This window comes from Mastigoproctus giganteus, chromosome 3 (genome assembly GCF_048544385.1).
Source record: "Mastigoproctus giganteus isolate SK-2022 chromosome 3, ASM4854438v1, whole genome shotgun sequence".
In the NCBI taxonomy this organism is placed as follows: domain Eukaryota; kingdom Metazoa; phylum Arthropoda; class Arachnida; order Uropygi; family Thelyphonidae; genus Mastigoproctus; species Mastigoproctus giganteus.
In genome coordinates, this window is record NC_143577.1 from 114,020,388 (window position 1) to 114,043,214 (window position 22,827).

General features: G+C 36.3%; 1 protein-coding gene across 6 annotated transcripts in view; it reads right to left on the reverse strand.

Annotated features, from left to right (window-relative positions):
- The window catches only part of LOC150088229 (TIP41-like protein), a 299,210-nt gene that overhangs the window by 219,458 nt on the left and 56,925 nt on the right, over positions 1–22,827 (reverse strand). For 5 of the 6 annotated variants that reach the window (XM_090370642.1, XM_090370645.1, XM_090370640.1 and 2 more), the window contains one exon: positions 5,456–5,635. In XM_090370642.1, the coding sequence (XP_090226768.1) occupies positions 5,456–5,635 (180 nt within the window). Of the gene's footprint in view, positions 1–5,455; positions 5,636–20,054; positions 20,128–22,827 lie in introns of those variants that run through there. The other variant, XM_090370643.1, reaches the window with a different exon arrangement.

The window sequence follows — 22,827 nt, forward strand, 5'->3', positions numbered from 1 at the left end:
CAATTCGCAGTTCCCTGCTTACTGGGCTTTTCTATTAGTGCAATCTATTATAAATTTATTATAAATGGATAGTAAACTCGATCTTATTGAATTTGCAATAATATAGACAGCTGGAATTGTGTGGGTTATTATGGTGAAATGTGTTTACACTTCCATGAAATCTTCAATCATATAAAAAAATAAATTTTCAGAATCTTCTCTTCATTCCTATTTTTTTAAGCTTCGTAACTTGTTACTCTGTTCTCACTTGCACATATCGTGTTACTTGCTATTTGTGTGTGCCATATTCTTTGTTATTGATTGCTTATCTTTCTTACTGTTTTAAATTTTAATCCCCGCCCACAAATGTTAGTGAATAGAAATATCAACTAGTTAGTATGTATATATTACAGTATGTATTAATTAAGCTATGCACACAAGCATAAATTTATTTTTATTTTGCTAACCTGTGGAAAATATTCTTCATGTATTGTTTAATTTTTTAATTGGTAAGGTAATAAAGTGTAAATTTGTACTTAATATACCTTTAATATACCTTTACTTTTATAGCCTGTGCATAATATTCCTCTATTTTCGCTAATTAGAATCGCTGTTTAATAGAATTAAAATTCAATTCACAAATGTGATCGCAATGACTAGTGCTTACTACATATCGTATAGTGAACGACACTTTACTATGGTGAGTCCACTGCAACATGATTTGATTGTACAGAAAATCAGTCATAAAGCTGTATTTTTAACTATTTACATGAAACTTCGCATAACTGGGGCAGCCGCTTAATCAGGCCAAAATGTATTATCCCATGTGTCCCAAATAACCGGAATCGACCGTATATAGATAATTTAAAAAATTTATTTTTTAAATTATCAAAAGACAAATCCTATACTTTCTATTTAATTTAATGTTACTTCAATGTCTGATCCTCATAAAAGACTGTTCTCAGAGAGAAAAATTACTAGATAGTTCCCAATTTGGTCATTTAGTTTATGTTTTTATGATATTCCTTGTCTCTCCCAACTTTTGTAACTTTGGTTTTGTAACTAATTTTCATATTAAATTGTGAAAGCTTAAAAAGCGGTACTCACCTTGAAATTAATCTGCGATGGTTTACTTAGGAAGCGTGGTTAATGTTTAAGTTGAATTGTTGAATTGAAAATTAAAAGGGAGGGAAGTAGGTAAAAGTTGACTGAGTTAAATAGGCGCAAGGAAATAGAAGTGTACACATCCAATCCTTGGTTGTCATCGAAATAAAGAGAAGAAGGAATGATTAAAAACTATGTAAGTGAATCCGATGAAGCCAAGTTTTTAATCATTCCTTCTTCTCTTTATTTCGATGACAACCAAGGATTGGATGTGTACACTTCTATTTCCTTGCGCCTATTTAACTCAGTCAACTTTTACCTACTTCCCTCCCTTTTAATTTTCAATTCAACAATTCAACTTAAACATTAACCACGCTTCCTAAGTAAACCATCGCAGATTAATTTCAAGGTGAGTACCGCTTTTTAAGCTTTCGCTATTCCTTTCTAGTCCATTAACACGGTACTTGAAGATTTCTAAAAATTTCGTATATTAAATTGTCTAAATTTTTACACTCCCACACTAAATTTGTCAGTAATCCACATTCTTTCATTCAGTGGCCCATGAAAATTATAAAAAAAAAGAAGTGATATTAAGACGCAGCCTTGTCCCAATTCAACTTTAACCTTAATCATTTTTTTAATGCTTTCTTAGGTTTTTTTTTTACAGAGACTTTATTACATTTTTATATTTGCAATTTCTGAATTCTGTTAGTAAAAAAAAAAAAAAAAAAGAAAGAAAAAGAAAAAAAAATTGTTCCTTTTTAATTTTGATGCAGTCCTCTGAACCTGCTTATTTGTCAGATACTTGAATGAATTTTATAATTTTACCTGAACTTTACCTGGTCACTAAAGAGTGAAATTGCACTGTAATTTCCACACTGGCATTATGTACTTCCTTTTCTATGTGTTGGTAAACAATTAATGGTTTGCTCCACTGTTTTCAAATCTGTCCTTCAAAAATTGACCTCTGAATAATGTGATAGTTGGTGTTATTTTCCTTCCAGCATTTTGCTTCTAATTTTTATCTTTATCTGCTGCCTATACATATTTGTTATTTTCCATAATTTTCCCCATTTTTTATTTTTTTCCCCTTCATTGATGCCTTCAGATCCTTCACTTAAGAAATCAAAGTATTTACTCCGACACTTGTAAAATAACCTTCTCTTTCTGTTTTAACTTCACCTTGTCCCTTTTGATTATTATCTCAGTTATGATTTTTCCCTCCGTTCTGAGATTTTTTTTTTAACTATTTAGTTAAACATTTTTTCCCCATTCTCCTGATATCTGTTTTCCATGTCTTTCTCAAAATCTTACCAAGATCATAGCTTTCTTCAGATTCAGAAAGTAAAGATATATGTATACAGGAACTCCCCGACTTACATAATACTCAACTGACGGAAATTCGACTTGACGTAAGTTTTTGCGGGCCAGTACAAACTGAAAAAAATATGGAAATGTATTTTGCATCTGTAAGGATAAATGGAGGTATTGTAAAAATATCGTAATGTGTACCCAATAATATATTGTTTTTTTTTTTGTAATTCATTCCAAGTCCTTGGAAGTTGAAAATTTTTGCTATATTACTAAACTATTTATCTCTCTAAAAGGTCATATTTATAATGGAAATTGCACTACACTTTCATCGTTATCATATGTTCCTGTTATAAGAATCAATTTTGAAAGCCTTTGTGATATTTTTCTAAAGCATGTTTCTGGAGGTCACGACCGAAAAACAATAAAAACAATTTGCACTTTCTGGATTATTGGGCTTTTCTGTTAGCGCAATCTATTATAAACAGGTAGTAAACGTGATCTTATTGCATTTGCAATAATACCGATAACTGGAATTCTGTGAGTTTTTAAGTTACAGTATTATAGCGAAATGTGTTCCCCTTCACTGAAATTTTCAATCATATAAAAAACAAATTTTCAGAAACTTCTCTTCATTCCTATTTACATATTAGAATGATGAAGGGAAAGGGACCAACGGAAAGTGCAAGTGCTGGAAGTGCCAGGAAATGAAACAAAATTGATTTAGAAATAAAGATGAAAATGATTAAGAAGGACAATGTTTGCCATCTATTGCAAGAGAATTAGGTCTTGCTGCTTCAACAGTGAATACTATTTTAAAGGCGCCTCTGTAGCCAGGTGGGCAAGAGCAGCAGTGCATAGCACATGCTTCTTGATTAGACCGGGGTTCTAGCCCGTGTCCACCAAATACGGAGAATGTGGAAAGGTCAGGAAATGACCACCGCATATCCCCGGAGCAATATGGCCTTAGTTGCTAAGGCTCCTAAAAAACCAAATAACAACAACAACTATTTTAAAGGATAGTGCGTGTATAAAAGAACATGTCAAAGGATCAATGCACTTAAGGTCAACAGTGTTCAGGTGCTATATTGAAGATAGAACAGCTATATTAATAATATGGATTGAAAATCAGATTCAGAAGCAAGTTCCCCTGAGACCAAAGGCCATTCAAGCAAAAGCAAGAAGTATTTATGAAGATAAGTACGGCGAACCCCAAGCCAAGTTTGTGGCAAGCAACGGGTGGTTTAATAGGTTCAAGCATCGCGCTGGTTTCCAAAACATTAAAGTAAGCAGTGAAATTGCCAGTGCCGATTCCAGCTGCAGAGAAATTTTGTGATGTGATGGAAAAAATTATTGATGAAGTCGTCTATTTAACGCAGCAAATTTTTAACTTCGACAAAACTGCTCTGTATTGGAGAAGAATGCCAGATCGAATATACATTGCCAAGTGGAAAAGACAATGCCAAGTTTCAAAAGATAGGGCCACGCTCTTGCTTGGGAGTAATGCAGTGGGAGATTACATACTAATACCACTGCTTGTCTCCCATCCTAAAAATCCTTGTGCATTTAAGGGCATCAATAAAGCCATCCTACCCGTGCATTTCTGATTGAAACAGAGGGCATGGATAACAATATCTCTCTTTGAGAATTGGTTTAAATGCTGTTTTTCATTCCAGAGGTTGAAAAATATTGTAAAGACAACGATGTTCCTTTACAATATTTAGGAAGATTTTGCTTCTATTAGATAATGCTCCTGGACATCTTGCACATCTAGATGATTTCAATATGAATGTGAGAGTCATATTTCTACCGCCAAACACGACTTCACTCATCCAACCTATGGATCAGGGTGTTATTTCGAATTTAAATGCATACTATTTACGCACATTTGCTCAAGCAGTGTCCGCAGTAGATGGTGAGAAAAATTTTACGTCACGAGACTTTTGGAAATCTTACAATATTTACCACGCCACCTTAAACATTAATGAACCAAATGAGGAGCCGAGATGCTTCATCACCAGAGAGAGATGGCAATGGCATTTCGTGAAATTGCATCGGCAAGGTTTGAAAAGATGGATACTGACAGCAAATGATTCTTAAAAGATAACAGCGGGGTGAATGATATGCTTGCTTGCTACAAAGAAATCTACAATGAAAAGAAAAAAAGCCACCACCCAATCATCCATTAATATGTTCTTTCATAAGGTTGAGGGGCCGACTCCTTCTAAATCTCCATAGCCCTTAACCTCTGCAGCGGGCATACTCATCAGCTGAAGACGTTGATTCTGGCAACGATGCTCAAGAGGTAAAACTTACTGATGTTATGCCTGTCTCCTCTTTTTTTTTGTAATTTTATAATTTTGAAATTTTTTTAAATTGCATGCTTTTGTAATTTTTCCTGCACATGAAATAAAAAAATTGAATAAATACAATAAATAATTCTATTCACATCTTTGTCAAAAATTCTTTTTTGATTCAATCAATTCAGCAAGCACAGTTGCAAGTGCTGCACAAGCATGGGGGAAATTCCGACTTACGTAAAATCCAACTTACGTAGAGTTCTGCAGAACGCAACCCTTATGTTAATCAGGGAGTGGCAGTATATGTATGTATATATAAGATCTGGTAAAGATATATATACTTACAAATATATGTAAACCATGGATTGCTAAGTATGTATATTATATATATATATATATATATTCTATTTTTTATATATATTCTAAGTCTTTATATCAATAAATTCCTATAAATTCCTATAATGGGAAAAAATTCCCATAATGGAAACTTAAAAGTACAGAACATGCAATGAAGCCTGACAATAAGATGATCACCATAGGTCTGAAATGTCACTTTCACAATCAGCTAATGAAACCCCATAATCTCAATTTATCAGCACAGCCGCTGTCATAGAAATTCTTTAAACTGAAAAATGATGCTAATAATCTATTTATTGTATTCAAAAACAATGTAACAAAATAGATTCATGAAATTAACATTATGTGTAGAAGTTCAATTAACTCATCTCATTAAGAAAGATATTAATAAGAAATGGACCTACCTGGCTTGCTGCCAAACCTTTGCAGCTGCCACTTTCATTAAATCATTACTGTTGTCAACAAGCCGTAGTGCATCTAAACAGTTAAATTCAATTCCAAATCCTTCTTTGTGCTGCACTCTTAGTAGATTATTGGCAAATGTCATATCAGGCAGCTGAGGTAATTTTAATTCTTCTTCAAACCTATAATAAAAATACAAAAGTTATACTGGGTATCAGTGAAATCACTGTACCTCTATAACAGGTTCCAAACCTTTTCACCACCATGAACCCTTTTTATTATTGTAATTTCCCCACAGAGATTCCATGTTTTCATAAAGATTCCTTCAGCTCATGTGACTGTTTTATTAACTAATAATTTATATAGTAATACATAATAAGTTTTGAATTTTTAAAAAATCATATGAACAGCCGGCAAACTATAGAGTTTTTCAAATTGAATGTAGTTCAGACCACAAGTTGAAGATCACTGTTCTATAATATTCACATAAAATGCAATAGCTGACAATTGTGAACATTTATTCAAAGAAGTACTTATCTTTATAGAAGTCATTCCGAAAATGGACTCCATGTGCATGCAAAGAAGATTCTGCATATCAGAATTTGAATCAACTTGAGTGACTGGTAATTTAAACAACATGTCTTACTATAACAAGCGATCTTATAATGCATGTTTCAATTTAGGTGCATTTATTTTACATCTTGTCTGCCATTACACACTCAAATATCTAAAGTTATGCACACGAAAACTTCACAATCCCATGTTACACTTTCTCACTTATAGTTGTCCATGAGCAGGTGAGGCAAATATTTTGTGTGTAAAATCTATTTATATAAAACATGAATAACTTTATATTTTCTTACTACTGTACTGTAAATGAGAGCAAAAAAAATAAATGGTGTTTCAAGAAGAAAAAAAACTAACTTTGGTAATATATATGGAAGTTTTAAAGTTCAAACAAAAATGGTTTCTGACACAGACCAGATGCAAGACAATATGCATTCAAAAGAAAACCATATGATCTAATAACCAGTTATACATTTATTTCAGAAAAGAAAAGTAAGGCAAATTAAGCAACTGACCTTATCATTCTTTCAAAAAACTGGTTCAATAAAAGATTTTACTTCCTCCAAATCAAAAAAATTAACCATAAAAAGTGAAACAATATTACAAGAATATTTGCTGATGCTATTGAGCCAGTGTTAGGTGGGTTGGAAAACTGCTAGCTTGGGGGAATTCGCACTCTAAAAGATAAACAGTAGCCGCATGCATCAAAAGTGATTCTTGCACTGCTTCTATTGTAATGAGCAGCAGCCTAAAGGGCAAGTTTCTGGGGATTTCAAGAGCTTCTGTGAGTCATCATAGAACAAGTAAATACATGGGCTGTGTCAGGGTAACTAACAGTAATAACAGGTGCATGAATACTTGCATGTACACCAAAGCTAGAAGTATAGTAAATAAATTTTAAGTGCTGATCATGACATCAAAGGCAGATATCGTTGGAATATCGCAGTGCAGAATTGAAATTTGGGGAATACTATGTGTACAGAAAGGACAGACAGGATAGGAAGGGAGGAGGGGGGGTTATGCTGTTAGTAAGAAACACAAAATCTAAGGAAATGCATCCAGTTGACATGGGTGGACAGTGCAATGTTGAGTCAGTTTGGTGTGACAAACACTGGGAAAGGGAAAATGAGAGTAGGAGTATGTTGTAGGCCTAATGACTCTGATGGGTACAATGAAAAATTGTGAAGAGAAATAGAGTGGGCTAATAAATCAGAATGTCTTGTAATGAGGGATTTTAACTTTCCAGATAATGACTAGAGCTTGTGGATTGGTCACTTGCACACTAGCAAGACTTTTGTGGATTTATTACATGATCGTTTTCTACAGCAACATGTTTTCTACAGCAACATGTTTGATTGGCAACCAGAGGGAGTAATATCTGCTTATGGCTGATATAAGCTAGTCTGTAATCAAGTCACAAAGGAGGTTAGACAAACGAAGGCTGATTACGAGAAATCTTTGGTAAAGGATGCAAATAAAAACAACAAAAAGACTTCTTTTTTAGCATAGGCACACGAGGCAAGAAAGCAAGCTTACACAGCATCGGCCAAAAAAAAGCTTCCCATTTCACCCATCCGGTCACTTCAAATGTTTGCCTAGTTCAGCCTTAAATTTATTTAAGTCATCAACTTCCACAACAACAGATGGAACAATTTGTACAGCATTCTTTCATGTGCATTAGTCCATTTAGAGCAGTCCAACTGTCTTTCCTCAATTTGAATCTATGCCCCCTCAGCTTCTTAATATGAGCAAGCGGAAGTATACCATCAGCATTGAGCCTGCTGAAACCATTCAAGGCGTTATACACCTTGATCAGATCACCTCGCAGTTGCCTAGTCTCCAGATGCTGCAACTTGCAGAACTTAAGCCTTTATTTGTAAGCGCACCCTTTGGCCTCTCAACAATCTTGTTGCCCTACTCTGTACTCATACTAGCAACTCTACATCCTTCCTAAAATGAGGCCTCCAGACCTGCATGCAGTACTCAAGGTGTGGCATGACCATTGCTTTATACAAATGGATAATCATCTCCTTGTCTCTGCTAGAAAATGTCCCATACAGGGTGATTCACTACCAGTGCGACAAACTTGCAGGAGGTGTAGGGGGCAGAAAGACGAATCGGAATCACATAGCATTGCAGGAACCGAAATGCCTTCTTCATGCGGTAGAGGACGTTGAACGGGAGGTCGGGTGAACAGCGATCCTGCTGGAAGTCAGCATTTGTGAACTGTTTCTGTTGAAAAAACCAAGTAGCAAAAGTCCTCCGGAGTGGATAATCACAGGCTCCAATGATTGGACGCGTGGCAGATGGTATGAACTCATTTGGTTTGTTGACAGTATCCTCCATACAGTGGATTGGGAAATACCCAATCGTTGGCCTATCGCTCGAGTACTCGTACTCGGATTGCCTTCTGCAAGACATAGGACATTCTCCTCATTGTCTGGCGTCCTCGTCGTTCGCTCTCGATTCATGGTACCTCTCGTGAAACAACCAGTCTCACGTAACCTTCTGTGCACACGTGCAAAAATCGTATAATGAGGAGCATGCCTGTGCGGGAAACGTTCCTGGTACAAGCGCAGAGCGGCGCACCCGTTACAGTCTGCAGCTCCATATGCAAGGTGCATGTCGGCCAGTTCAACGTTTGAATACTCGTCCATCCTACTGCCTCGGGAACCGGTTCGCAAATACTGACTTCCAGCAGGATCGCTGTTCATGCAATCTCCCGTTCAACATCCTCTACCGCATGACGAAGACATTTCGGACCCTGCAATGCTATGTGATTCCAATTCGTCTTTGTGCCCCCTACACCTCCTGCAAGTTTGTCGCACTGGTAGTGGATTACCCTGTATATCATTGACAAAACTCCATGACCTGCTCTGGCAGCCCATCTGCACTGCTCAGAGAAATTCATATCTGACTGCACAATTAACCCAAGATCTTTTTCATTCTCCACATCTCTGAGTGTAGTACCACACAGTTGGTACATTTCTCTTGGGTTACTGCTACCCATATGGAGTACTTTTCATTTGTCAATGTTAAACTTCAGTTGCCACTTCTCAGACCATCTGCCTAACTTTTCTAGACCTCTTGCAGTATCATACTGTCTTTACTGTCATTAACAACCCTACCAACCTTTGTATCATCTGCAAACTTGGACATTAAGATTAATATATGTTCATCGATATCACTGATAAATACACAAAACAATGGGCCCAGCACTGAAATCTGGGGGACTCTGCTAATAACATTAGTCCATTTAGAGCAGTGTCCATTTATTACCACTCTCTGCCGCCTCCCACTCAACCATCCCTTTATCCATTGCAGTAACTTGCCCTTAATGCCATACCACTCCAGTACAGCATTCTTCCATGTGCAACAGCATGAAAAACTTTCCTGAAATCCAAATATACGATATCAAAATTATTTTTTGTATCCAGTTCCTTCGTGACCACATCATAATATCCAATCAAATTGGTCAGACAAGACTTCCCCTTAACAAACCCATGCTGTATATGAACTATTACTGCTGTCTTGTCTTTGTGACAGCAGTACATATTCAGGGTCATTGTATATTCAGGATATTATTTTAAACCAATAAAAACACAATAAAATTTAATAAAAAACTCTAATTGATAACCCTAGTCCTTAATTCTTCAACTTACATATTACTAGACGAATAGAAAAAAAAAAAAAATCACCTCACAGAAAGGTAACAATGCTAAGGTTAGACTATCAACAAGCAGTAACTAGTATACATTGGCTGAACATTCAGAGTTCTTAGTTTAACTTCAACTTATCTTCAACTTTATGCTCTTTCCTCAAGAAGGCAATGTAATCATAAGTCAAAAATATACAATTGGGCTACTTTATGGGATGTTGCTACTTGCTTCTATGCATGATCAAGTAATAATAATAATTTAACATTACTAAATAAAAATAGTAATGCATTATACCCCCTGCTATCCTCTCAAGACACCAGTAACCATTTAATTTCTCTGCTTTATCCAGTTTAGACATTGCCTTTATTTCTCCAAAAGACTTAAGGAGAACAAATGTATTAATAAACTTCTTCTATGTCCTCGCCATTGCTTAGACTCAAGCATTTTACTCTTAACTTACTTCTTAGCATAACACTTAAAACTGGGATATTTAAACTTCTACTTGTTACCTATAATATGTCTGCATGGTTAGCACAGTGGTATCATCACCCCCACACACACACACCAGGTGTAAAGAGCTCCAGTTCGAATCCCGTCAATGACGCAAGTAACTTTAATGGGCATTTTTCACTCCATGGCTGAGTTAGTCAGTCTCAGGCGTAGGTAGCAAGGTTTTTTCACACTTGATATTGATGGTTCAACTGTTGATGATACTGCTCAGATAGCTGACAAACTGAATGAGTAATTTGGATCTACATTCACACGTGAGGAATTCTGTAAGGAGGAGGACAGAAGTTTACTAAACTCTAACAGGGAGCTAAATGATTTTGTAATAATAGAGCAAAGTGGAGGAGAAATTGTTGAAGTTAAACATAAAAAAGGCACCTGGGGCAGATAGGATCTATCCAGTTATGTTGAAGGAGGCAGCGAGGGAAGTAAGTAAACCCTTAGCCATAATTATGAGAGCATCCTTAGATTCAGGGGAGATTCCAATGGACTGCTGGAGATGTGCAGATGTATCACCAATTCACAAAGGGGGTTCAAAGGGTGAAACAAATGATTATAGACCTGTTAGGTTAATTTCTGTTCTGGGGAAAATAATGGAGTCACTGGTTAAAGAAGTGATACAGGATCACCTAGACAAGACTGCAGTAATAGTTCAGACGCAGTATGGGTTTGTTAAGGGGAAGTTTCGTCTGACCAATTTGATTGGATACTATGATGTGGTCACAAAGGAACTGGATGCAAAAAATAATTTTGATATCATATACTTGGATTTCAGGAAAGCTTTTGATACTGTTGCACATGGAAGACTGCTGTACAATTGGAGCGGTATGGCATTAACGGCAAGTTGCTGCAATGGATAAAGGGATGGTTGAATGGGAGACAGCAGAGAGTGGTAATAAATGGACACTGCTCTACATGGACTAATGTAATTAGTGGAGTCCCCCAGGGTTTGATGCTGGGCCCATTGCTGTTTTGCATATTTATCAATGATATCGATGAAGGTATACCAGGCTTAATGTCCAGATTTTCAGATGATACAAAGGTAGGCAGGGTTGTTAATGACAGTAAAGACAGTATGCTACAGCAAAAGGTCTAGAAAAGTTAGGAAGATGGGCTGAGAAGTGGCAACTGAAGTTTAACATTGACCAATGCAAAGTACTGCATATGGGTAGCATTAAGAGACACGTACCAATTGTATGGTACTACACTCAGGGATGTGGAGAATGAAAAAGACGAAGTAGTCCCAATTCAGTGTATGTTGTAAAACATAAGAAATTAAAGTAAAATTAAGAAGCAAAATAGTAATAAAAATTAAAATAAGTACTTAATTAGATGCAATAATAAGTGGTTCTAAGAGAGAGAGAGAGAGAGAGAGAGAGAATTAGCAAATGGTGCAATTTAGCAAAATTTGAAAGAATTTGTATAGGAATGTAAAATTAGAAGATAATGCAAGCAAATGGTATAAGGCAAAGTAGTGAAGCAAGGAGAGGGAAAGGATGAAAGTGTAGATAAAAAAGGTAAAGATAATGAGAGGTGAAGGACAGTACGAATGTTTGTATCTCCCTCATATTACACTAACAGCTTTACGAATGAGAGAGAAGTAGAAAGTAGAAAGATAAAAAGCTGAGAAAAAGAAATTAAAGGATACTCAGGCAAGCTGGGAACATAAAAAGACCCATTCTTTTAGAAAAGGCCCTGACTAGGAGAGAGTTAGCAGGAAGAGAAAGCCTAGTACCAGATGTACAAAGTAGATACCTGTAATTTTCAAGTAATGCGTAATAAATAGTTAAGGCAGGAAAAAACAGTGGTGAAAATATCCAGGCGAGATATAAAACAGTGGGGAAAATATCCAGGCGAGATATAAAACTGTAGTAGGAACTGATCAGTTATACGGATTAGACTGATCTGTATAACTGACTTAAAAGAAAGCTATAAAAAGAGGATAAAATTAGTGACCTGTATAATCGCTTTTGGTAAAAGATATACAAGTGAAACAAAGGAAAGGAAAGGAAAAAGTAATGTACAGTGTAATTAGTGACACAAAAGTATATAGTGCAAATAGATAGCTGAAAGATTATACTTAGAATGGCTAGATTCTGTACACAAAAGGTTGAAAATATTTGGAAAATTAGAATAGAATAGTTCAAAGATGAAATAATAATACATATTTCATATAAGTAATTAAGTATGGGAGTGACAAGTCTAGTAGATCCAAAAGCAATAAAATAGCTGTTAAGGAATCCAGCATTAAAAATAAGAGCATGTAGGATGAACACAGGCCAAGATTAATTGACTGAAGTCCAAACGGTAGGGTTATTAAGCATCAGAAGCTTTGGAGACTGTATAAGGAAAGCCTTACTACATTATATAATTTTTTTTTTAAAAAATCCAAGATAGAAACATTCACAAAATTGGAAGTGAACAGTTACAGATGGCTAGATGATAACCAAAGACAGTTTCATTAATAACAATGAATAAATCCAATGGTGACTGAGGAAAATAACAGTAGAAAAATAAGATGATAACATGTCATGAACACCATGAAATCCTTAGGTGAAAATGTTTGAAAGAGTTGACTGATATCCAAAGGGAAGGGTAGTAAATGACATAGTGATGTGTGGAGACCATAAGATGATACATTCAAATTAGTAAAAATATTGGTAGATCCAAGGTGAACAAGGTGACAATAAATCCTCCAGAGAAACATGCAGTGGAATTTAATATATAAAATTATATATTGTGCCAATTAGATAGTATGAACCAGAACTGTAATGCTCAACATGTTCTACGTTGATCTCAATATTTTCTTTTTTTTTTTTTGTTAGTTGTTGGCGCATCGGCTTCTGTGGCCATGATGCACTCCCAAAGTTTTGCATTTTACTCTGATCCAAGCCCGAGGCGGGATTCAAACCCGCTACCTTTGGGTTGCCAAGTAGGCACTTTACCCACCTGGCTAGCCCAGTCGGGTCAATATTTGTAAAATAATAAGAGAAGTTTACCTCAATATAGTACATAGAACACTTCCATATGATACTCTCCAGAAATTAAAACGAAAATCTTACATTAGAGTAACAAATAATTAAAAATCAATTTAACACAACTAAAAATCAATTTAACACAATTAAAAATAAGAAACTTAATTTAAAAGAATTTAACAAAAAAATTGCAGAATGATTTTTCTTCCTGAAGCTGACAACGCTTTTCGACCCTATGTCGTGATCACAGCAATTAAAAATAAGAAAATTAATTTTCTTATTTTTAATTGCCTATATAATAAGAGAAGTTTATCTATATTGAGGTAAACTTCTCTTATTATTTTACAAATATTGTGCCAATGCACCATAAAAAATTAAACCAACCAACCAACTAACTAACCAATTCAACTTTGCACTGTTATTTGCAGTACAAAATGTAAACAAATGTTTCTTGCTGGATGGCCGCTGCTCCTTCTACAGAAATTAAGCACTGTTCATTTTATTGGCAAATTATTATATAAAATAGTTTATTGTCATGATTATTATTTATTTATTTAACTGACAAAACAGTTCTAAAGTGCATTCATTAGTTTTAATTGTTGCACACTTTTTTTAACTTCAAAATGCAAATGACTAAAAGATTTTCAAAGCAATTTTTTTGTTATGAACAACATAACATTTAAATTTAAATTAAATTAAAATTATAAATCACTACATTTAATAAGTATTGCAACAAACTAACCATTGGTATACTGCAACCTTAATTTTAAAAACGAAACACTTTTTTTCAGAAAAAAAAAAAAAAAAAAAAAAAAAACCTGATATGCTTGTTTGGCCTCTGCCCAATCACGACTAGGTTAAAAGCATGAGCACATCTGCCAGGTTAAATGTGGCTTCCAAACCTAAACAAAACATGCCATATGCATTCTCAAAACTCACCTACATAATGGAACTATAGTCTCCTTACGTGCAGTAAGAAACTGTGTGTATTCATGGCCACCAGCTTACACTGCATCTAATCTTTATGTTTATTGCAACAAAACACTAGTGTCTCTTTCCTTATTAGACTGACATAAGAGACTGATAGGTACATTTGGTGTATGATGGAGGTCAGATGAACTAATTAGACATGTGGCAGAGAAGAAAAATGCATGGGATACATATAAATTAAGAGGTAACATAGAAGCCTATGATTGATATAAACTAGTTTGTAACCAAGTAACAAAGGGGATTAGGCAGGCAAAGACAGATTACGAGAAATCTTTGGCAAAAGATTCAAAGAAAAACAGCAAACAGTTCTTTACTTATGTAAACTCTCATATCAGATTGGTCCATTTGTTATCAATGGTTCCACTGTTGATGATCCTGCTCAGGAAGCTAACAAACTAAATGAATATTTTCCATCTACATTCACACAAGGAGTTATTCAGGGAGGGGAATGCCAGAGGTGTATTCAACTCTGGCAGTAAGCTAGATAATCTTGTAATAACTGAGAGTAAAGTGGAGGAGAAATTGTTGAAGATAAACACAAGAAAGGCACCTGGGGTGGATGGAATCTATCCAGTTATATTAAAGGAGGCGGCAAAGGAAGTAAGCAAACCCTTGGCCATAATTATGAGAGCTTCCCTGGACTCAGGGGAGGTACCCATGGACTGGAAAATGTGCAAATGTGACCACAATCCACAAAGGACAATCAAAGGGGGAGACAGGTAATTACAGACCTGTTAGTTTAACTTCTGTTCCAGAGAAATTAATGGAGGCACTAGTTAAAGAAGCATTGCAGGTTCATCTAGACAAGACCTCAGTTATAGCTTGGACACAGCATGGGTTTGTTAAGGGGTAGACTTGTATGACAAATTTGACTGGATACTATGATGTAGTCACAAAGGAACTGGAAGCAAAGAATAACTTGGATATCATATATTTGGATCTTAGAAAAGCCTTTGATACTGTTGCACAATGAAGACTGCTGCACAAATTGCAGCAGTGTGGCATTGGTGGCAAATTGCTGCATGGATAAAGGGATGGTTGAGTGGGACACTGCTCTTCATGGACTAATGTTATTAGTGGAGTCCCTCAGGCGTTGGGTTTCTGTATTTATAAATGATATTGATGATGGTATATCAGGCTTAATGTCCAAGTTTGCAGACGATACAAAGATTGGCAGGGTTGTTAATGACACTAATGTCAGTACACTGCTGCAACAGGATCTAGAAAAGTTGAGTAGATGGGAGCAGCTGAGAAATGACAAATGTAAAGTACTACATATGGGAAGCAGTAATCCCAGAGTAACGTGTCAACTCTGTGGTACCACACTGACAGTGGTAGAGAATGAAAAGTATCTGGGGGTAATTGTGCAGGCAGATATGAAGTTTTCTGAGCAGTGCAGACAGGCTGCAAGAGTAGCTCACATGGTGTCTTGTCAATGACATACAGGAATTTTTCTAGCAGGGATAAGGAGGTAATTATCCCCTTGTATAAGGCAATGGTCATGCCACACCTTGAGTACTGTATACAGGTCTGGAGGTCTCATTTTAAGAGGGATGTAGAGCTGTTGGAACGAGTACAGATAAGGGCAACAAGATTAGTGAATGGAATAAAGGCTTAAGTTTTGCAAATTACAGTGTCTATAGACTAGGCACCTGCTAGGTGATCTCATTGAGGTGTATAAAGCCTTGAATGGTTTGAGCATGCTCAATGCAGATGGGATTCTTCCTCTTGTTCAGAATAATCGCCTGAGGGGGCATAAATTCAAATTGAGGAAAGACAGTTGTAGAATAGATGTGGGGAAGTTTGCCTTTATCCAGCGGGTGGTTGATTGGTGGAACAAACTTCCATCTGTCGTTGTAGAAGTTGATAGCTTAAATAGATTCAAGGAAGAACCTGACAAACATTTGGAGTGAGTGGATAGGTGAAATAAGGTTTTTTTTTTTTTTTTTTTTTTGACTGATGCTATATAAGCTTGCTTTCTTGCATCATGTGCCTTTGCTAATGCTAAGGGTGTTGTCATGGTACACTTTTCTGGCAAGTTTCTCCAAATTGCATCACATTATGAGCCATATATGTCACATAACTGTTTTGAGGGGCTCACTGTTTTGTCATGTGAGACATATTCATAATGAACAATGACCTATCTATAAGTCAAAAAAATATAGTAAGTATAATTCTCGCATTTAATTGAGATTCTATTGCCTTTTTTTTTTTTTTTTTTTTTTTTGTCCTTAAAGAAGATGGAATATCCACTGAAAAGACTGCACTTCTGTTGCTCGCAATTATACTCTGATGAATTGTCACTGACAATGGTGGAAAAAACAGTGTGGATCAGCACTGCACATTGAAGATCCTTATTTTGTGACTACGGTGGTCTGAGACAGTATTTAAATTCTATACGGCTGGACCAACTAATGATGTTACCAACACCAAATTCAAAATGGGAAACATTCAAAGAATTTATCTTGGAAGCTACTAGGCTCTACATACCAACTAAGAAATATTGTTCAAGGTTTAGGCCTAAATGGATGTCAGATAAACTAATGAGACATGTGGCAGAGAAGAAAAATGCATGGGATACATATAAATTAATGGGTGACATGGAATAGATATAAGTTGATCAGTAACCAAGTTACAAAGGAGATTAGGCAGGCAAAGGCAGATTATGAGAAATCCTTGGCAAAGGATGCAAAGAAAAACAACAAAGAGTTCTTTACCTATGTAAACTCTAGAAGGAAAGGGATGAATCAGATTGGTCCACTTCATATTGATGGTTCAACTGTTGATGATCCTGCTCAGGTGGCTAACAAACTAAATGAGTATTTTGCATCTACATTCACCCATGAGGAGTTATTCAGAGAGGGGAATGCCAGAGGTGAGTTAAACTCTGGCTGTGTGCTGGATGATTTTGTAATAACTGAGAGGAAAGTGGAGGAGAAATTGTTGAAGATAAACATAAAAAAGGCACACGGGGTGGACGGGATCTATCCAGTTATATTAAAGGAGGCAGCAAAGGAAGTAAGCAAACCCTTAGCCATAATTATGAGAGCTTCTTTGGACTCAGGGGAAATACCCATGGACTGGAGATGTGCAAATGTGACCCCAATTCACAAAGGAGGATCAAAGGGCAACACAAGTAATTACAGACCTGTTAGTTTAACTTCTGTCCCAGGAAAATTAATGGAGGCACTGGTTAAAGAAGCACTACAGGATCATCTAGACAAGACTTCAGTTATAATTTGGACACAGCATGGTTTTGTTGAGGGAAAGTCTTGCCTGACCAATTTGATTGGATACTATGATGTGGTCACAAAGGAACTGGATGCAGGGAACTTTGATATCATATATTTGGATCTTTGAAAGGCTTTTGATACTGTTGCACATCGAAGACTGCTGCACAAATTGGAGCAGTGTGGCATTGGAGGCAAATTGCTGCTGTGGATAAAGGGATGGTTGAGTGGGAGAAGACAGAGTGGTAATCAATGAACACTGCTCATCGTGGACTAATGTTATTAGTGGAGTTCCTCAGGGTTCAGTATTGGTTCCATTGTTGTTTTCTATATTTATAAATGATATTGATGATGGTATATCAAGCTTAATGTCCAAGTTTGCAGACGATACAAAGGTTGGCAGGGTTGTGAAGGACACTTCTGACGCTAGTCTGCTGCAACAGGATCTGGAAAAGTTGAGCAGATGGGTTGAGAGGTGGCAAATAAAGTTTAACACTGACAAATGTAAAGTACTACATATGGGAAGCAGCAACCCCAGAGCGAGGTATCAACTCTGTGGTACTACACTGACAGTGGTAGAGAACGAAAAGGACCCGGGGGGTAATTGTGCAGGCAGATATGAAGTTTTCTGAGCAGTGCAGACTGTCTGCAAGAGTAGCTCATAGTGTCTTGTCAATGATATAGAGGAATTTTTCTAGCAGGGATAAGGAGGTGATTATCGCCTTATATAAGGCAATGGTCAGGCCACACTTTGAGTACTGTATACAGGTCTGGAAGTCAGGCCTCATTTTAAGAAGGATGTAGAGCTGTTGGTACGAGTACAGAGAAGGGCAACAAGATTAGTGAATGGAATAAAGGGTTGCTCTTATGAAAAAAGGCTTAAATTTTGCAAATTACAGACTAGGCAACTGCGAGGTGATCTGATTGAGGTGTATAAAGGCTTGAATGGTTTAAGCCTGCTCAATGCTAATGGAATTTTTCCTCAGAATAATGATTTGAGAGGGCATAAATTCAAATTGAGGAAAGACAGATGTAGGATCGATGTGCGGAAGTTTGTCTTTAGCCAGCGGGTGGTTGGTTGGTAGAACAGACTTCCATCCTTTGTTGTGGAAGTTGACAGCCTAAATAAATTTAAGGCTGAGCTAGACAGGTACTTGGAACGAACGGAGGGTGAAATGGGAGCGTGTTTTTTTTTTTTTTTTTTTTTTTTGGCTGATGCTGCATAAGCTTGCTTTCTTGCATCATATGCCTGTACTAATGCTAATACTAAATTTTTTATTTTTATGACACATTGGCAGCAATGTGCCGACTCAAAAATTAAATACATTATAAATTACAGGCAAACTATAAACAGGTTAGCATGATCGTAAAGCGGGAATTTATTTCCCATAGACAATGTTAAAAACAACGGTTACATTCTCAACAATGAAATTTACCATAGTAACATTATATGAAGGTCAAAAAAGCAACAGTTTATGCTTAAACAATGATTTATTTATCCAAAGAAATGAAAACATAGTCTTTAAAATCAAACAAATTATATTAATAAAGAAATTATTTATGCCATACAAATGTTAAAGAATGTTTATTACTCATCATCATTGACTAAATGTTTTGGCATACTGTACAGTATTAGTAAGGAGGATAAATTTGAAATAAGACAAGGTGGTAAAAATGAAGAACAATGGAACCACTCTTTGTAACATCAGCGTGGTAGCTGCTTTATGTTATGCGAGTCACTGAGACGCTATTGTTTGCCTGAACAAACAAATGCATGCGCAGTTGTACCGTACTGTATAGTTTTTTTTTTTTTTTTTTTTTTTTGGTAGTTGTTGGCGCATCGGCTTCTGTGGTCATAATGCACCTCCCAAGGTTTTTGCAGTACTTTGATCCAAGCCCAAAGCAGGATTCGAACCTGCGACCTTTGGGTTACCAGGCAGGCACTTTACCCTGCCTGGTAAGCCTGGTAAACCAGGTGGTTACCCACCTGGCTAGCCCGGTCGGCAACTGTATAGCTATGCCCATGGAAATGCCATATTTATGAATGTTTAGCATTTATTCAATGCAATTAATGTTCATATTTTCAATTTTGTTCATACTTGATAATTGAAAAAAAGAACTGTAAACACGGGAACTCGTAAAGCAGGAATGCCCATATATAAAACACACAGGTAATAAATATCAATAAAAACAAGTAGAGAATAATTGTGAGATTATTGCTACACATATGTAGTACCTTGCATTTGTCAATTTTAAACTTCAATTGCCGCTTCTCAGTCCATCTGACTGAGAGGGTATTTTTCTAGTCTTATTTAGATCTAAATAAAGTCTAGAAAAATACCCTCTTCTTTAGATCTTTCTAAATCTTAATTTTTTACATCCCAGTCGAAAATCTGGGATGTAGGAGGGTCCATCACCACATATGTGGCCGCATCAAGGGGCAAGATGCTGACATATGAGAACTCACTGTGCTACGTGATCACCAGTGAGGATGTGCAACACAAACTTGGCTAAAATACATTAAGAACCTGTTAAATTTTGATATAATGGAATAAAAGTAAAGAAAAGAATAAATTCATGGAAAAAGTGAAAGAGAATTAATCAAGAAATAACACAATACTGCAAGACCAAAATTAATTTAAATTAAGGTCTACATTAGAGAGAGAGACTTACCCAAACAGGTAAGGCCTGCTGGCACTGGAACTGACCATAAGGATGGAGTTCTACCTGTTTTTATATATGGACATGTCTTGGTCAGGTACTCAGGTTGAAATAATGAGGAACCTCGACTATTGGTAACCAGAATACTGGAAAAAATAAAAATTTTGTCGACTGACACAACTTTAGGGCAAAGGTGACAGGATTAAAGGATTATATGATTTTTATCTGAAGTACATTAATTATGAACATGGTCTGAGGAAAAAATTGATCATTTTATCCCCTAAAATATCTGACTAACATCAGTGGACCAAAGAACACATCTAATAGAACATAACTAAAAAGAATATTCTAGGTCAGCAACTCAGAGGCAACGATGGCCCAAAGACCTTGAAAATAAACTCATCTGTGAGAGGATGTTAGGTTAACCGACAGAGACGAATGGGAAGCATATACAGTACTGTACAAATTGGTTATTTGAATTTTTGTAACAGACTACATAATATCCGGTGTAAACTGTACAGTATTTTGCAATAATCATTACTGGATATGCTAAAATATTTTATTGAAAATTAAAGTCAACTTATACTTATAACATCATTAAATAATGAACAAATCCTTATCAATCGAATCTGAATAGCAATTTTTATAAGTCTGTCAATTTGCTCATCAATTTGACTTCCATTTTCCCAATATTGGTTTTCAATACTAATCACGTGATAGCAACATTTCTTCCATTTATTATGAGTATACTGTCCAAAAAATTTTTCGGCCAATTCTTTAATGCTGTACAGACTAAATTTTTGGCAACCTGCCATTTAATATCTCCTATACAAGTTCAATAGGATTTAAATCCTATTGGAAGGAAGTCGAAATATAGCAGTATGACTGTGCATTTTCAAAATCTCATCAATTGTGTATTTGTGTTGAATCGCAGAAGCATAAGCTAATTAATAATTAGTTTATGCAAATACTATCACTAATACTATTACTGTATATGGCAAATACTATTACTAAATTATTAATTTAGTAATAGTATTCCCATATAGTGCAAGGGTGTCAGAGGCTTTGCTGCACTTGCAAAAAAAAAAAACCACATAGATAAGAAAATACAAATAATATGCTTCCTTCGTCACACATGTAACAATCCAAATTGGTCTAAGCTGACCTTTGTATTTATTCGAACTGTCAGCCTCAACTACCTGCAAGGGCATATTGTTCTGTCAATCAACAGCTCGCTGTCTAAAAGAAAACTTGCTACAATATAATCTAAACCCCTGTAATTTGAATTTATGACCCCTAGTTATGGAACCCTTTATAACAGTGGGAAGTCCACCTTCATTCATCCTCATCCTTCTCAGAGCTTTATAAACTTTATATGAGAAGTGGCAAATGAAGTTTAACCTCAATCAGGTCACCTCTAAGGTGCCTGGTTGCCAAGCACTGTAGACCACGTAAGAGTCTTTGCTCACATGGTCATCCTTCTGCAGATTTCACCATTCGAACTGCCCATCTTCAGACCCTTTCAAGAAGCTCAATGTCTTTTTTCAGATGAGGTCTCCATACTTGAACACAATATTCCAAATGTAGTCTTATAATTTCCTTATACAGTGGGATTATGACCTCCCTATCTCAACATGATAATATTCGATAAATCATCAAATGTTATCTACCATGGGCTTTTCTAGATGCCTATTTATACTGTTCAGAAAACTTTATTGCCCTTATTGTAACTCCCAGATCCCTTTCCTCCTCCACTGTTTTTAATTCAACCCCACCAAGTGTATAATTTACTTTGGAGTTGCTATTCCCCAAGTGCAAGACCTTGCAGTTAGCTGCATTAAAACATAGCTGCCACTTCTCTCCGACCATCTTTGAAGTCTGTTCGAGTCATACTGAAGGAGCAATGCTTGGCACTAATCATTAGCGACTCTGCCAATATTTACATCAACTGCAAATTTTGACATCACACCTACGTACATGGACGACTACTCTACAAATTGGAGCAGTATGGCATTAAGGGCAAGTTGCTGCTATGGATAAAGGGGTGGTTGAGTGGGAGAAGATAGAGTGGTAATCAATGGACACTGCTCTTCATGGACTAATGTTATTAGTGGAATTCTCCACTAATAACATTAGTGGTTCTGTGTTGGGCGCATTTTTGTTTTCTATATTTATCAATGATATTGATGGAAGTATATCAGGCTTAAAGTCCAAGTTTGGAGACTATAGGAAGGGTTGGTTGGGTTGTTAATGACAGTATGCTACTGCAAGGATCTAGAAAAGTAGGACAGGTGGGCTGAGAAGTGGCAAATGAAGTTTAACATTGACTGGTGCCTCTGCAGCCAGGTTGGCAGGAGCAGCAGTGCGTAGCACACGCATCTTGATTAGACCGTGGTTCGAGCCCGTGACCACCAAACGTGAAATGCAGAGAGGTTAGGGAATGACCACTGCATATCCCCTGAGCAATACGGCCTTAGTTGCTAATGCTCCTAAAAAAACCAAATAACAATAATTAACATTGGCAAATGCAAAGTACTGCATGTGGGTAGCAGTAACCCCAGAGTAACTTACCAACTGTACAGTGCTACATTCAGGGTAGTGGAGAATGAAAAAGACCTGGAGTAATTGTGCAGCAGATATGAAGTTTTCTGAGAAGTGCAGATAGGCTGCAAGAGTAGCTCATGGGATCTTTTCAATGATATACAGGAATTTTGCTAGCAGGGATAAGGAGGTGATTATCCCCTTGTATAAGTCAATGGTCAGGCCACACTTCAGTAGTGCATAC